The sequence below is a fragment of the Paramisgurnus dabryanus genome, chromosome 9 (genome assembly GCF_030506205.2).
Source record: "Paramisgurnus dabryanus chromosome 9, PD_genome_1.1, whole genome shotgun sequence".
Taxonomy (NCBI): domain Eukaryota; kingdom Metazoa; phylum Chordata; class Actinopteri; order Cypriniformes; family Cobitidae; genus Paramisgurnus; species Paramisgurnus dabryanus.
The window spans coordinates 14,381,948-14,398,197 of NC_133345.1; the positions used below are offsets into that span (position 1 = coordinate 14,381,948).

Genomic DNA, 16,250 nt, shown 5'->3' on the forward strand with positions numbered 1-16,250 from the left:
GAATGGCTCTTTAACTCTTTCACCGCCAGCGTTTTTAAAAAAGTTGCCAGCCAGCGCCAGCGTTTTTCATGATTTTCACAAAAGTTTAATGTCTTCCAGAAAATGTTCTTCTTCAAATATATAAACATACAATATACCAAATGAAAGAACAGACCCTCTGCTTTCAAACAAAAAAAAAAGTTTCATCCTACCTTCAGTAGTTCTTTTGTAATCAGCTTTTGAATATGGGTAGGTTTCCTTTAAAAACGCCACATTTTGAGCAAAAAGCAGAGATAATTCAATTTTTGTGACGGACTTTTCATAGAGATCCCATTCAGAGCGATCTTTAAAACACACACGGACATGCAGCAGCTTGCCATAGGGCAATACTTCCGGGTTTTAAAAGTTACGGAAGGGTATTGCGGAAAGACGGAAAAACTCGTCATTGGCGGGGAAGCGTTTTCTCTTGATTGACGAGATATCTCGTCAATGGCGGGGAAAGAGTTAACACCAACAGTGAGTCTGGCTTTATGTCATTCACGTCTGCAAGTGATTGAGTTGAGTATTTTTGCATACATCTATATTCCATTGTCATTACCATGCAACCCACAACACACAAAATAACACAGCTCAGTTAACATCATCATCCAGTTGATAACGTTGTTGTATGACGAACATGTAATACTTATGATATCAGAGGAAAGTTTTATGAAATAAACACCCTAGTAACGGTAAAACAGCAATTTGTGTGAGGAAGGCAAATCAAATCTACATTTATTATGCCATTTTATACCTTTATTACAAAACCAAGCCAAGGGATCACAATATAACATATATTTGCACTTTTAGTTCCCACTTTAAGTGAGAATTTTAATTCAGATTTTGTGTAAGAGAAACATCTGTGATCCTTGTTTTTCAACAAAGTATGCATGAAGCATGCTGTTAATCTAAAGGGGGTCGCACACCAGACGCGTCGCGTCTAGGACAACTCTGAGGGATCGTTTACCGGAAGTGCACATTAAATAGGGTGAGCTTAGTCAGATAGCGTCTACTTCAAAATGCAAAATATATGTTGGCAGCCAATGTTAATTGTTAATGATTTGGGACAAATGTGATGTTATTTAATGTTAAACTATGTGAGTTGCACTCTGTGGCGTAGCTGGGCGCCGTGGACAGGCGCCACCTGTTGGTGTCGGTGTGCGTATACTCATAGAAAACAATGTGTTCGATTTTTTTTTAGAACTGCGCTGAGCGACCCCCTTAAGTTGTAAAAATGAATCCGCACACATGATTGTTTTTACATGCAAGTGATACGTTTAGTTTTTGATAGAGTTGATGTTATTTTGTAACCTTACATACCTATCATGTGCAGTACCTCTATGTGAGCAATGTCTGTGTTGTTACATTTTAAGTTGACTACAGTTTAAATTAAAAACATTGTATTCATTTAAAACATTTAGAAAAAAATCATGATTTTTATTTGCCATATTGGTAGGCCTACCCTTCCTTCTTGCAGACTGCACAGAGAGGAGATGTTTGCTAAAATCGACACATCAGTTGGCAACAGAATACTAATAAAGCAGTACTTTCTGAATGCTGTAGAGATTGATCTGTTATTTTGTAGATCCTGCTTGATGCATTACCACAGTAAGATGCTTGATTTTATTGCCCTCTTTCCTACAGGAAGTGACCACACAGCCAGGAATGGGTTTTGATCCACTTCCTCCACTTGACTCAATTGTGTCTTACACCAGGCCAGAAAGGTATTTTGTCTGAAAATGTTTTCTAGCAACATTTAACACTTCTGAGAGACTTTTCTTAACCGGTGGCATACAAATCACAGCACAAAGTCAGATCCTTCTTAAGCCGGGTTCACAACACAAAACAATCGGGCTGAATTTGGGAAGATTTTTCGCCTTACGACAATCCTAGGTAAAGCCCAATTGTCTAATGTGGTTGCACGATTATCTTATCAGATGTGTGTTAAGCGGTGTGTTAAGAGCGTCTGAATCTGCTTTGAAGCACGTCGGGGACAGATTGAATAATTGGGTAATTTTAAACGTTCTATACAGGATGTTGTAATAGATTGAAGGCCAGTATGACGGGAGTAATGGAGTGGGGCAGAAATAATTTTTGACCACTTAATACGATTTGTTTGCTTCTTTAAAATTAATTTCGTTTCATATAATTTGTTTTGTGAGTATAAATAAATATGAACATTGAATTGAACATCGTGCATCTTATTGATGCATAACAAATACAAACCACTGCAATATGCTACCGAATGCCAAAGCATGGAGTATTATCATTTGCAATAATATCGTTGTTGTTGTTGTTGTTTTACCAATGTGCAAAATCATAATATCGAGTATATCAGTTGCTTTTTATAAACCAGCCTTCAGTGCCCGGAAATTAAATTTTCATTCACATTCAGAGCGTGATGCAGCACATTTGATTGTGGTGTGTGTATGACTTGTAAAAAACTTTAGCCGATCGTGCTTTTTGCAATTTCTGTGTCGCCAGCGGAGGATGTTTGTGGTCCGGGTGCACACACTTTTATTATAGTCGGCTGCACTTTTTGTCATGTCTGTGTCACGAGTGGATAAAGTTTGTGAGCGGCCACACCACACACACGCGCACAGAAAACAGCGACAGGTAAACATGAGAAGTTATTTGTTTTTATCTGATGAATACAGTAAGCTTGTTATAATATTTTCAAATGGACGATAAGATGACCAATATAACCAATGAACTATTATAAACATAACAGTGTAAAATGACTGAAGAGGAACTCGCTACATTAAAGCAATAAGCAGTTATGTAGGCTAAAGCTATGCATGACCTCTTATGTTTGATGGAAGTTTGCATTTGCTGATTTACTGTATTACATTTTTGCTTCAAGTACGCGACTGTTTAGTAAGGTTTACTTGAATGACTCAGTTTTAAATCATAAAGACCTTTCTGTTTGGTTAATAACATCATCATTAACCTATTAATCATAATAATATCGTAGGAGGGAGCTAGAACAATATACTGTTATCTTTTCACAAACATATTTTTGAAGGATTCAAAATATCGTCTGTTATCGCCAAAATGATCCAAATATGAAATGTTGCCAATATCGCACACCCATAGGCTGCATTACATACACAAAAGGTAAGCTATTATTAGAGTAATAAGTTATTTTACACTTTATGCGCATGTGTGGGTGAATGGTAAAGTTTCCTGTGTTTATAGTTGTTTATAGTGTGAATGAGAAAATATATTTTTTAAATGCCTTTTTAACATTACACTAGAGCATTTTCATTTTAAAATAGTGTTTTAAATGAAAATGATCCTTTTCTATACTGGAATTTCAGAAAAGATCTCCATTCACACTCTGTAAACACTTGAAAGATGACCATTCAAGCACACTGTGCATGAGCTAATTTCTCTAATAATAGTTTGACTCTTGCACATGTGAGAAGTCACATTGTTAAAACAGGTTTAACCTTTTTGTCGTTTGTATTAAATCTCTGAGCCCTTGGTGTGAGTTTTTACGGCACGTGATGAAAGAGCGCACTGCTGGAGGCAGGTGAAAACAGACCTCTTATAACACTATATATACATTAGCTTCAGGATAAGTGACTGAATTAATGGTTGGTATAGTGTTTATAATCTGTGGCAATAGATGGTGGCACCAAGTGCACTATTTAGACCAAAAGCAATGATCATAATGATCCAGAAGACTCAATAAGGGACCGAATCACTCCTTCGTAGGTCTTAACATGATATGAGCTTCAATCGGTAGCCAGTTGAAAGAGATGAAGAGCGGCGTCACAAGCTCTTTTGGGCTCCTGGAAGATGAGCCTAGAAATACTAATAGTTTCAGTTACCAGCATATATATTTAAATGTGGAATTTATGATTACAAATTAGTTTTAAATGAAATATAGACTACAAATCAATATTAAATTACATTGAAACTTAGTAACAAATCAAACTGATATCAGAATTTAATCCTTGGAATGGTCACTTTTTATCTAACCTTAAATGTATAGCGGGAAATTTTCCCGAATTTTAGGAAATAACCGACCTCTCCACTTTAAAGAAAAATGTAATTGCGCAACACTCTACCTGCTCCAGAGAGGAAACGCAAATGTGTGCACGAGAGAGCATGCACGAGCCTAGTTATTCTTGTGCACGCTCCGTTTATAAGTTGCTGTCGGCGTGGCACATACATTTGAGATGTTTACTGTGTCTGCGCGGTTTGTGACTTGTGCCAGGGCTAGCATCGCTAATCATAGCTTACATACATTTTTACTAGCAGTGATCTTAAATGGATTTCTCCAAATAGCATGCCAAACTTTACCTGTCGAGTAGAAACTTCACGACTGAGGCATCAGTGGGAATCCCAACCTGTGCTTTTAGCGCATGCCAGCGTGTGAAATATTCTCCCAAAAACACTCTGCTCTTGTTTCTTTTCTTCAGACGCCTTTCTCTTCTTGTCATACAATTCGTAGACACTTTTTCTCTTGCGACCCTCTGAAATTTTGTAAAAACACGGTGAGAAGCGAGCTTCAATGAGTGGCTGAAACCATAGCTTACCACAAATATACACCTGAAAGTGTGCATGTGCAGAAAGCGAACCTAGGGACGAGCACGTACGATGGCATTACGTAAACATATCACCAGAATTGATTGACAACTAGGATGACAAATAGTCTTGATAATCCACCTGGAAAAAGAAAATCCTCCGCTATACCTTTAAGTAATAATAAATTGTGGTCTGTTTGCCTTCTCATTGAATTATCCCATCAATCTTTCTGGAACTGTAATGTGTTTTGATCTAGGTTATTTCAGGTGTGTCTTGTACTGAACATCTGTTAACATTGAGGTGTATCTGTTCTCAGGCAGAATGCTGGAGCCGCAAATGAAAGCACATTATCTCTGTTCTTCCGTTCACTGCTGCCAAACTTTAATTTACAGGTGAGGAGATGTCACAGATTATTCTCTATTATCTAACAGCTGTACATTTTCAATAATACTTTATAATATTCACAATATTCATCTGTCTATGCTGCCTTTAGAAAGCATTAAGGGGCTCATATTATGTGTTTTTTTTCCAATTTACACCTGTCTTGTTCTAATCCTCTTTAAATTATCAATTTTTATCCAGAGGAATGAAGAGGGACAGGAAGTGGCTCGTGCTGGTCGGGAATTAAACCAGGAAGTGAATCGACTGATGGTGGCCATGCGGGACATGTTGGCAAACATTCAGTTTCAAGAACCACAGGGGGAGGACAATCCTGACAGAGATGATGAGGAATGGGACTGATGAATCAATGAGGATTAAATAAATTCAATAAAGAAATTATTGATATTGTAGATGATAAGAGCAATTGCCTGTTTATGAAATGGTTTTCTTGTTTTAATGATTAAATTGGTTATTTCCCCTGTGTTCTGTAATGCTTTCTTTACTCATGACCAATACTGTTGCTTCATTCCACGTGCCTTAATGAATAGATTTGTCTTCATAAAGTAAACAACTAGAGGCCATGAAAGATTTATGTAAGGTAATTTTAAACTTATTTTTACATTTTATAATCCTTTAAACTCTTTGCCAATGTGGTCAGCCTTAAAAAACGCTTTCGGTCAAATATTTAAGACAAAAGTGTCATAAAGATGTACTGAAAGGTTTTTTAAGAGTTTTGAAACACATGCCCATACAGTGGGTTTTGATGCAGCAAGCATCATTTCTGTAGAACCAATGATAATATGATTATTAGTCTGCACATTACAATGTGTTAGTGTGATTTAGCTAAAATAAAACTACATATTGTGTTGTTAAAATGTTTTAGAAAGAAACACTACACCTGAAATTATTCTCAATTGTCCAGCAGAGTATTTTATTAGTGAATGTTAAAATAGATGTCATATTTCCTGATTATCACTGATTGACAAACTCTGTTATCATCTTTTACATTCAACATTTAAATATCATTGCCCCTTTACCATCTTAAATGAATAGTTCAAAATGGAAGATGGTTGATATAATATTTTTTTAGATTATCGGCCATCTTTCCATTGGTGTTTGTCAAGTGCTTTTTGGTTTTAAATGATCATTTTATTATAGGTCCTGACATTGAAGGCTCATATTGTTTCTGTTAGTTTTATTATTGTTAGTCTTCCTCCTAGAGATTGTGTCAGCTCAGTGAATGATTTTCACACTTTAAACCATAGCCAATTTGTAACTGGAAGCTTTTAGTGTCACCAAGTATTAAAAGTTTCCCTTTTATATTCTAATAATTTCTCCCAACCGCAAGTTCTAGAAACATAATTCACTTCATTCTTCAGATTGCTGGGTTTACACTGAGTCAAATCCATACCTTAGTATTAATTTCTGAATAAGATGTTTGGATTATTCTGAGTATAATAATAAGAAATCATGAATTTTTTCAATTTGTTTGATCAATTTGTTGATCTGGTGGTTGATTTGAGAATATCTTTTACCACTTTTTTCATACTGCTTTGAAACTGCAGGTGTCATTGTCAGGGAGTTCTGTCTACACCGTATTCATTTGGTATCAAGTTGAGAAATGAACCCAAACAATTGTGACATTAATATTCTGATGTTATATCACTTAAGAAAAAATAAACTAGGAAAACTTGACTAGATTTAAGATGGGATCTTTCATTTTATTTTGTTTATCAGTTCAGTTGTATCAATGTCAATGGCACATTGAGAGCAGACATGTCAACAACTAACTCATGTGTGTCATTGGGGACATGTCCCCACCACTTTTTGAAAGCATTTGGTTAAAATGTTCTAAAAAAATCAAGTGATACCTGTGTGACTTACGATTGGTTTTGTGGTCCAGGGTCAAAAATTTTTTGTAGCGTTGTATGCTTGTGGTGTGTTTCCTTTTATAATGACTGTATGTATGTATGAATTTCATTGTATTCACTGACTTAACGTGCTGCTGTTTTCTACAGTATGGTGCTTTGGCACTGTTCGGTTGAGCTGGTGTTGCAGGGACTGTTACATGTGCAGTCGACATTGTTGAGGGTCTACGCTATGACCATTTTTGATGTGCTGTTATTCAATACTTTTCCCATCCTGCTGTAATCCTTATTATCTGATCTTTTGTCCCCACCACTTTTCAACACAAACTGACGCCCCTGAACTAACTTATTTTAAACAATTCACAGTTCTACATTATCATTTCTTTTGACTAATTTTAGACTTTCTCAGTCGGCATGTATGAATTTTGCTCACTGTTTAATGTCACAGGTGCTCTGTATTTCCTTTATATCTAAAAATTTTAGTAATTCATACATTTTTGTGATCCCTTAAACAAAGCATTACTTATGTGAGAGTCCACATCTAACCCAACATCACTGACACATGCAGACAAGCAAAACTACACTTGTGTTTTTGAGGTTATTTAAGGCACCACATGATCATTTAATAGTGTTAATAACAGTTCTGGGTGGAGAGATATCTAAAATGCTGGCCTTGTTTTCTGGTTAACCCAGGGCTACGAGTCGCAAACCTCCATGTGAGATGTTACCTCAATTTAGGACAAACAGACCTTCAGGCCGTCTGCGATCCTTTAACAACCAACATCTGAGGAGTGCTGAAATGTTTGCTAATGTACGTATAACGAGAAGAAGCCAGAGGGACAAAAAAATTGGAAAATTTAGTTTGACGATTTTCAACTAACTTTAAATGTCACATGTATTTGGTTGTTAATACGTCATGCCCGCAGAGGTATGTTTACCCCAAATTACATCATTTTATGTGAGTTTTGTGGTATTTAAACCTAAGAAAAATCCTCAAAGGTACATCTCTGTGTCCAAATGTTACCATCCCAGTGACAACTTCTGTACCTTTTTAGGAGTGTATAAGATTACAGGTCACATAATAACTGAAGCTTGAGATGCTTTTGTTGTACTATAGCTCTCAGTTACAAATACATGTCTAAAGGAAGGATGCATGTCTTTCTGTCTTTTTCATTTCTGAATTCAAGCAATGATTGTTAAAGGGATAGTTCGGCCAAAAATGATATTAAACCCATTATTTACTCACCCCCAAGCTGTCCGAGATGCATATGTCCATCGTTTTTCAGACAAACACATTTTCAGATATTTAAGAAAATGTTTTAGATCTTTCAGTTAATTGAATGTGAAGTTACGGGGTCCACGTCCTTCAAGTCCAAAAAAAGTGTGTCCATCCTTCACAAAGTAAATCCAAACGGCAAAAAAGCCTAAACTGAGCAAAAACAATAGGGCTTCCTTTGCACCCACGGTGACATTCTGGCCTGCTCCTCTGTGCTCAGGCCCTAATTATAACAATAGCATTTTAACAAAGTTTTATTCTCACGCATAGTTGGATTTTAAGCACAGTTTTATAAATGAGACACCAGATGAAGTAACTTCCTCTTGAAAATATGACGTGTGGAATATTAGGCCAACTCACACCAAATTTAGCAGAGTTAAAATCACGATGTTAATGATAATATAAAGAGTTCAGAGTTAATTTAACACTGGATTTAGTTAAAACTATTTTATTTTACTCTATGAAAATTAAGAGTTGGTGTCAAAACAGAGTGTTACCACTTTTTTTTTAAATCAACTCCTACAGTGTTAAATAGAGAAGACCTCCTCCTTTTTACAGCACACACTGAACTGTGTTTTTGGATGATGTAGTTCAAGCAAAATATCATCTCTTTCACTGTAAATGGTAGTAAAAGTTCAATAAATACCATTTTGATTAATAACATTTGAAAGTTATGAGGTGTTATGTTTTATATTGCTGTTAGTATCAAGTTTAACATTAAGAGTCATTTGTTATTGTCATTATATGAATGTGGCAGTTGAGTTTAGGTCTTAGCCTCAGATGGAGCGATTCATACTCATAATGTTTTGGGGAGTTTTTTTGTTGTTGTTTGCTTTATATGCTGTTTTAGTTTAAAAAATATATTTTTAAATCCGTTAATGTGTGCAGGAGATTTGCTTTGGGAACTTTGGAGGACCACAGAAATAGGACATGAAAATGTTTTCAGACGAAGAGCAATTTTATAACAAAGTGAGTATTTTGTGCAAAACATAAATGTATAACTGATTTCAAAGTATTTTGTAATGTGTTCTGTATGTACATTATGTAATGTATTCTGTAAATATTAGTTTCTGCAGTTTTATATGCAGTTCTAAACGTAGGTTCGCGAGGAGCCTAAACATTCAGGCCTGTCAATCATCATCATCATGGGCGTATATAAGGCAGCTTTCAGGCCTCCCTGTCCAGCTGCATTCTTTTCCGGCATCCCTCCTCCTCCCCATCTCCGCCTTCAATCTCTCTTTCTTCCTCTTTGCAGTTCCATTGCAGGGGGTTGAACTTGGGGCTCGAGCCCCAGCCTCAGGTTCGCTCTCTCTGAAGGTTCAGAGCTCAGGTACAGAGCTCCCTTCAAGGACAGCAAGCCAAGTTTGTTTACCATTAATCATTAAGACCTGAATGTGCAGGAGAACTAGTGAAACAGTTATTAGTTGTTTTTTAATAATGCATTTTTCCCTTTTCTTTTTATTTTATTAACAGAAACGTTCAATATCCAGTCTGAAGGTCTGACCGAGCATCATATCACCTCCTTACAGCTACTGGTTCATCATTTTCTGCTGTTATTATGTGAAAACCATCATGGCTTTTGGATTGAAATGAAGTCAAACTTGTTTGTATGAACTGAAGCATCCCATAAACTGTGTTTATAAATATTTGTACTTTTGTTATACATTGGGAATGTGCCTTTTAGTTGTCTCGGATGTTAATATATGTGAATATAATTAACTCTTAAAGGCATGATACATTGAGGACAATTTTTCTGTCATAAATGTTGATCAGATGACATTAAAAAATCCTTAAAAGTTTTATAATGAGAATGATAGATTATACTGCTGTATTGTTACATTTTTAAAAACGGTTTGAAAATAAAATAAAAATCCCCAAAAGTACCATAATATGTTGCTGTCTTTACATTTACCATATTAACACCATAGTAATAAAAATATAAAACTACATTGGAGTTAACAATTAACACAGAGGGAGTTACTTTTTAACAAATAAAAAAATATTTAACACTGATTAGTGTAAATTTATAGTTATCTTTTTAACTCTTCATAGAGTCATTGCTAACACTTTAAAAGAGTCAATGTGCCAACACTTTCAAAAGTGTTAAAATAACTCTATTGGGAGTGGACCCCATGAGACACTTTTAAAGTGTTGAAATTAACTCTTTTAGAGTTATTCTGAGGTTCCAGATTTTGCTGTGTGGATTTTTAGAGGGGGGAACATGTTCGGTAAAATGTACGTGCACCCATAAGCGAAAAAATGGATAACGTTGATCTGTGATATGGAGTGAAATTATGTGTGCGTGGCATCTACACTTACAATCGTTCGTCTGATATTTATTTTCTTCAATCTCACTTAAATTCACTACGTCACCATCTGTGTCGCCAAATCCCCTTGGGAGTTCATATAACAGATGCAGTCAGATATCATTGCATATTTCTGTTTGAGTAGTTTAGTTATTTGTACTTTTACTTGAGTCGGGCTTTTGACTACTCTACCCTCCCCTGCCCGCCAACCTCACTTACACCCACTTCAAGGCTCCTGAAAAAAAAAACTCATTCATTTTCTCTTTTACACCTTTTACATTTTTTTACACCTTTAACACCCTAAATACAGACCTTGAAAGTTTGTAGGTTGTGCAAAATACATTTGGAATGGCACATAGTTGTCCATATACTGCATTTTCACCATAAGAAATTGGTGCTATATATAGAAGATGAAAAGAGTAGGCTACATGATTGCTGAGGGCTGTTTTGGAGTCTCATGACCTGACGGGACGGTCACAGTAATTTTGAGAGGGAGAGTGTTTTAGATCTGTGATTTGGTCACATGGTGTTGTGATTTTGAACCAACGTCACCACTGGCGTAACCAGCGATACTGCTAGTGTTATGCCTTGCCTAAATAACTTATACAACAGCACAGTTTGACTGCCTTTGGCTTTACCCAACTGTTGTATAAACATGAAAAATAAGTTCAATACAAATTTCCCCGCCTGTATTCGCTGTTAAAATGTACACAAAGTTTTTCTTTGTGGGTTTGTGTCATGTGGTCACTTTGACAAACCTCAATGGCACTGAGTGCAGCAGACGGAGGGTCAAGAAAGATGCTTCTGTTTTATCAGGCGGTCTTTCCTAATCCACACGAGCATTACGTGACATAGTTATAACATCTCTATGACTCTAAGGGGCCGGTACAATAGTTTGATTTCGACAAGTGAAGTGTGTGGCGCTGCATGGCAGAGAGCGCAAAACTCAGCATCCTCTCAAGTTAAGCTTTCATTTTTGCGCAGCCGCTAGAACGATAAAGATGATTAAGTTAGTTTGCTTGATTTTTTCAAAGTTGCATGTTCGTTTCCATTAGGATCAGCGTTAACCCTTGTAAAACAGCACTGTAGCGCGCACTGGATACAGACTTTGCTTGGTGATGATATACATTCTTAAAGTTTAAAAAGAAAGTTGATAGGACATCAGAGTCACTCGTCACGCCATCACTTCGACACAACACACATGGATCACAGCACACAATCACATGCGTTCGACACTGAAATGAACATGACTTTCAACAGCAGCGTAAAGCCTGGAGACCTGAACTCCACGAGCATCGCCCAAATCATGATCCCGCAGGAGTTGTTTCTCGTGCTCGGCTTGATCAGTTTGGTGGAAAACATTTTGGTGGTGGTGGCAATCATCAAGAACAGAAATCTCCATTCGCCCATGTATTATTTTATCTGCTGTCTGGCAGTGTCGGATATGCTGGTGAGCGTCAGTAACGTGGTGGAGACGCTCTTCATGTTATTAACGGAGCAAGGGCTGCTGCTCGTCACGGCGAAAATGTTACAGCACCTGGACAATGTGATCGACATCATGATCTGCAGTTCGGTTGTGTCCTCGCTTTCTTTCCTGTGCACCATTGCTGCGGACCGCTACATCACCATCTTTTACGCGCTGCGCTATCACAGCATCATGACCACGCAGCGCGCCGTGGCCATCATCGCCGTGGTTTGGCTCACGAGCATAACCTCCAGCTCGTTCTTCATCGTTTATCACACCGACAACGCGGTGATCGCCTGTCTTGTCACGTTTTTTGGCGTGACGTTGGTGTTTACGGCAGTTCTGTATCTGCACATGTTCATCCTTGCGCACGTCCACTCCAGACGCATCATGGCTCTTCATAAAAGCCGCCGACAGGCCACCAGCATGAAGGGAGCTATCACACTGACCATCTTGCTCGGGGTTTTTATCATCTGTTGGGGGCCTTTCTTCCTTCACCTCATTCTCATCCTCATCTGTCCCACAAACCCTTACTGCAAGTGTTACTTCAGCCACTTCAACCTCTTTCTCATCCTCATCATATGTAACTCCCTTATTGACCCGCTCATATACGCGTACCGCAGCCAGGAGTTGCGCAAGACACTAAAGGAAATCGTGCTCTGCTCGTGGTGCTTTGTGATGTGACAAACTATCAACACGGGGCTCACGAGAAAAGGTACTGGGTATACCAGTGACCTTTAACCGTAAGAAACAAGCATTTCCTTATGGAAATCATGGTTGATAAAGAAGGACAGTGGAAAAGGTAAAGATCAATTACTGTACAATCAATTAAACTGCTGAAAGTTTTTTTATTGGGTTCCATTATCTAATATATTTCTATAAGACGATCATGCCTCCAAACCAAAGATAAATGTTTCATCCAGATCTCAGGGTTGGGACAGCTGAAACATTTATACACTGAGCACATGAAGTTTAACAGTATTTGGGCAAATTCACGGCCTCAGAGTACATAGTAAAGGGTTAAATAAACAAAAAGGTTACCATTATGGCTGAACAGAATGAATGCCCAGTGAGACAGTAAACCCTGTAAAATAATTGATATAAAATGAACAGCCCACGTGAAAAAAATGGTTAGGAATAATTTAGTATTTACTATAGTTGTAGTACTATAATTGTATTATGCTGTGGAATATAGTAATTACTTTCGTTAATCTACATTAGTGTTCTGTGGTATTAACTATAGTAAATAAAATAAAAAACAAACTACTGTACTATACTTTAATATTTACTGTAATGTTCAAAAACACTAAAGTATTTGGTACTTTTACAACAATTTTTATAGTAAATACTAAAATATACAATAGTTTTTTTATGTGGGATACATTCATTAATCGGGACACTTATCATATTAATGATGACTTTAAACAAAGCTTTAAACTATTTATTTATAATAAAAGCAACACAAAAATTTTACCAATACCAAATCATCATCAGTCCCCATATTAGATAATAACATTTACTGTTATAAGGACTCCTCAAATTCAATCAAAAATGTGTTCAATGATCAAACAAACAAGTAACCAATAAAAAGCTTTAGGAGCTCTTCTTATGTGACTCTGTCTGTAAAATCCAAGCTAAATAAAGTTTTATCATCTAATGATGAGATGAGAAGCATCAAAGTTTGATTTCACTCAGTGACTTACTCAGTCAATATTAAAGAGATCAAGATTATATTTTCACAGAATGTTCTGTTAATGTGTAATACCTGAAATTAAGTCCTGAATCCAGTTCATCTATCTTAAAAAAATTAATCAGTTTTGATCTAAATTAATTGAGGATATGCTACAGTAAATTTTGTTTTTGTCTTTACCAAAGAAAGCTTTTGGTGCAATCTAGACTTTATCTGTATTTTTTCATTCCAGGAAACATTTCCCTATCATAGATATATATGATTCTAGATATATTAATATTAATAATATGATATACACTAATTTATTACAATGTAAGCAGTGATACATTTATTTTTCTTTTGTGTTTAAATCCAGAAACAAGTAATAAATAAACTCTTTTTTCATGGATTGCTATTATTCATAAGTTTGTATATTTTATATTGTGCAGGTATACAGTACTCATCTATAATGGGTTTACAAAGGAAAGCTATCAAGTAGCTTTCATGACATTATATTTTTGTAGACATTCTAGAAAGTTTTATGATAAATAGATAAGACACGAGTCATTCAAAACTAGTGCTGACTTTACAGACAGTCAAAAAAGAAAAAGTTAATTAAGCAAAAATCCATTCCTTAAGAGTTTATTTTTTTCTTGTGTTTGTTATTTTAATTTATTGTTGTAATTGTTTGACTGTTTTTTGTTACGTCAATAGAAATAGACATTCTAGCTGCCATTCAAACTGTATGATTCAGTTGTGAACATTTTTAAGAATGCTATTTTATGTCCCCGATGCTATCAAAGTTTTTGAATGTTATGTATGTTTTGTTAAAGTTTCAGTTTTAACAAACACTAGTAAGTAAAGAAATAAATATGCATTCTTTTATGGGTACACTGTCAGAAAAAGTACAAAACTGTTGCTGGAGTCCTACAAAACTGTTGCTTTTTTGGGTGCAAAATTGTACCTTAAGGACCTATTGTGTTTAAAGGTATTTTGTACCCCTAAAATTAAACTGGTACACAATAGGCCCTTAAGATATCATATTTTACCCCAAAAGGTACAACTTTTCAATGTGTTGTAGTCATTAATTACACAAATGAACCTTAGGGTACCAGGTACAGTTTTGTATCTTTTTTGTGTCTTTTTTCTGACAGTGTTATTTATTGGAAGAAACACTGTGGATTATTTTCATTCATTTTAGCACAATGGCGTTTAGACAATGAAGACAACTGTCAGGTAAGACAAAAATTAATGGGTTGTTTTTACCCAACCCAGCAACTGGGTCATTTTTAACCCAGCATTGTTTGTTATGTGTTACCATTGCTACAAAACAGGGATGGTTTTCCATTGTGTTGTCTCAGGATGCACAACAGTATTATTTTTTGTAAGGTAAAGTTTGTTTGTAAAAACTACTAAAATGTCTTAATATAATTAAGGCCTTGTCCTGGATCGATCTAAACCCTGTCTGAGAAACCACTTCTTTTTAAATCTCTTTGCATTAATTCATGATGCTCAGTTATAAAGACACTTTCTGTTTGATGTAAAACTATAAACTCTATGTTTACAGTCAACTTAACTTTATTTATTTGGTCTACAATTATTTTTGTTGTTTATTCTTATTGTTTTATCACTGTTTTAGGGCATGGTTAAATCCATTAGATACACTCTTGACTTTTTATATTTACTGTAATTGAAGCCCATCATAAGTTGTTTCACATGTTTGAGATGATGCTCTGGGCAAAAGAACTGAGTGATGAAAACTATCAGGGATTACATACCATTACATTAGACCACTAAATCTTTCACTACGAACATGTTTCTTTGAACTTTCAAAAACATCACAAAACAGACAGACTTGGTGATCTTACGTACAAGTGCTAAACAAAATACAAATATTGTGCCCAGTTTGGAATAATTAGATGAACCAGAAATGACCTTTCAATCAAATGACTGGTCAAAAAATCCTTTGTAAAAATCCTCCCATAAATATCACAGTCACATTTTGACTTGCTTGTTGTTCTTTGCTTGTTGTTTTTAAAATGTATCCCTAACTAATGGAATCATTTGGGCTTTAATTTCAGTATGTTATAATAAACGTATGTTGGATACATCAAGACAGCAGCAGGTAAAGAACAAGATGAGCAGAATAAATGAAGTCTTGTCATACTGTATCAGGTTGACCAAACTCATGCTCTCCGACTAAAGCCAAAACAAGTACCAAGCCTTGGCTTTGATCAAACAAAGGAGGCTTTATTTGTCTAATCCAGACTTATGAAATATGAAGTGCAAAATAAAGCAGATTTGGAGTGTTCTGCTCAGTTATTTAACTATTTTTCTGTTCTTGTGCAACACAAAGAATTGTGCTATCTACTACTGTTGCATTATGAGAGAAATCAAAATAATAAAATATAGCTGCAAGCAGCAATTACCGGGGTTCAAGCGATTTGGGACCTTAAGACCTTTAAGGGCATGCCTGTGTAGATTTGCTGAGTTGTACAAAATAAATGATGAAAAATAAGCTACCTGACACACGTGTTCAAAGTTATCAGCAAAAAAAGGTGCTATCATTCAGTGAAATGTCTCCCTCTCTTCTCACGGAGCATTGACAAATAGAACACTGAAGGAAATGTTTGTGGTGCTTGCAGTGCCAAAACTCGGATCACAAAATGTTAAAATAGTGTAAAAAAGTCAAAAGAGCCGAACCCCATGTCTCTACGATGTCCTGATACAG

The 16,250-nt window shown here is 36.0% G+C and overlaps 2 protein-coding genes and 1 long non-coding RNA gene across 3 annotated transcripts in view; all 3 read left to right on the forward strand.

The window, feature by feature from the left end:
- Positions 1-5,416, forward strand: part of tcf25 (TCF25 ribosome quality control complex subunit) — a 46,094-nt gene extending 40,678 nt beyond the window's left edge. The window contains exons 16-18 of the mRNA XM_065269994.2: positions 1,663-1,742; positions 4,871-4,946; positions 5,137-5,416. Of these exons, the coding sequence (XP_065126066.2) occupies positions 1,663-1,742; positions 4,871-4,946; positions 5,137-5,295 (315 nt within the window). The 3' untranslated portion in view covers positions 5,296-5,416. The remainder of the gene's footprint in view (positions 1-1,662; positions 1,743-4,870; positions 4,947-5,136) is intronic.
- A 3,115-nt stretch (positions 5,417-8,531) lies between these two features.
- On the forward strand, positions 8,532-9,903 carry LOC135751258 (uncharacterized). The gene is made up of 3 exons (XR_010532986.2): positions 8,532-8,703; positions 8,968-9,048; positions 9,553-9,903. It is a non-coding gene; the product is annotated as an uncharacterized lncRNA (long non-coding RNA).
- A 1,071-nt stretch (positions 9,904-10,974) lies between these two features.
- On the forward strand, positions 10,975-15,090 carry mc1r (melanocortin 1 receptor). The gene has a single exon (XM_065270018.2). It carries the CDS (start codon positions 11,587-11,589, stop codon positions 12,532-12,534), a length of 948 nt encoding a protein of 315 aa, XP_065126090.1. The 5' UTR covers positions 10,975-11,586; the 3' UTR covers positions 12,535-15,090.
- Positions 15,091-16,250: the final 1,160 nt, after the last annotated feature.

Bases quoted from the DNA above. Each gene is read 5' to 3' on its own strand.
- mc1r (XM_065270018.2), top strand. From the start codon at position 11,587: ATGGATCACAGCACACAATCACATGCGTTCGACACTGAAATGAACATG.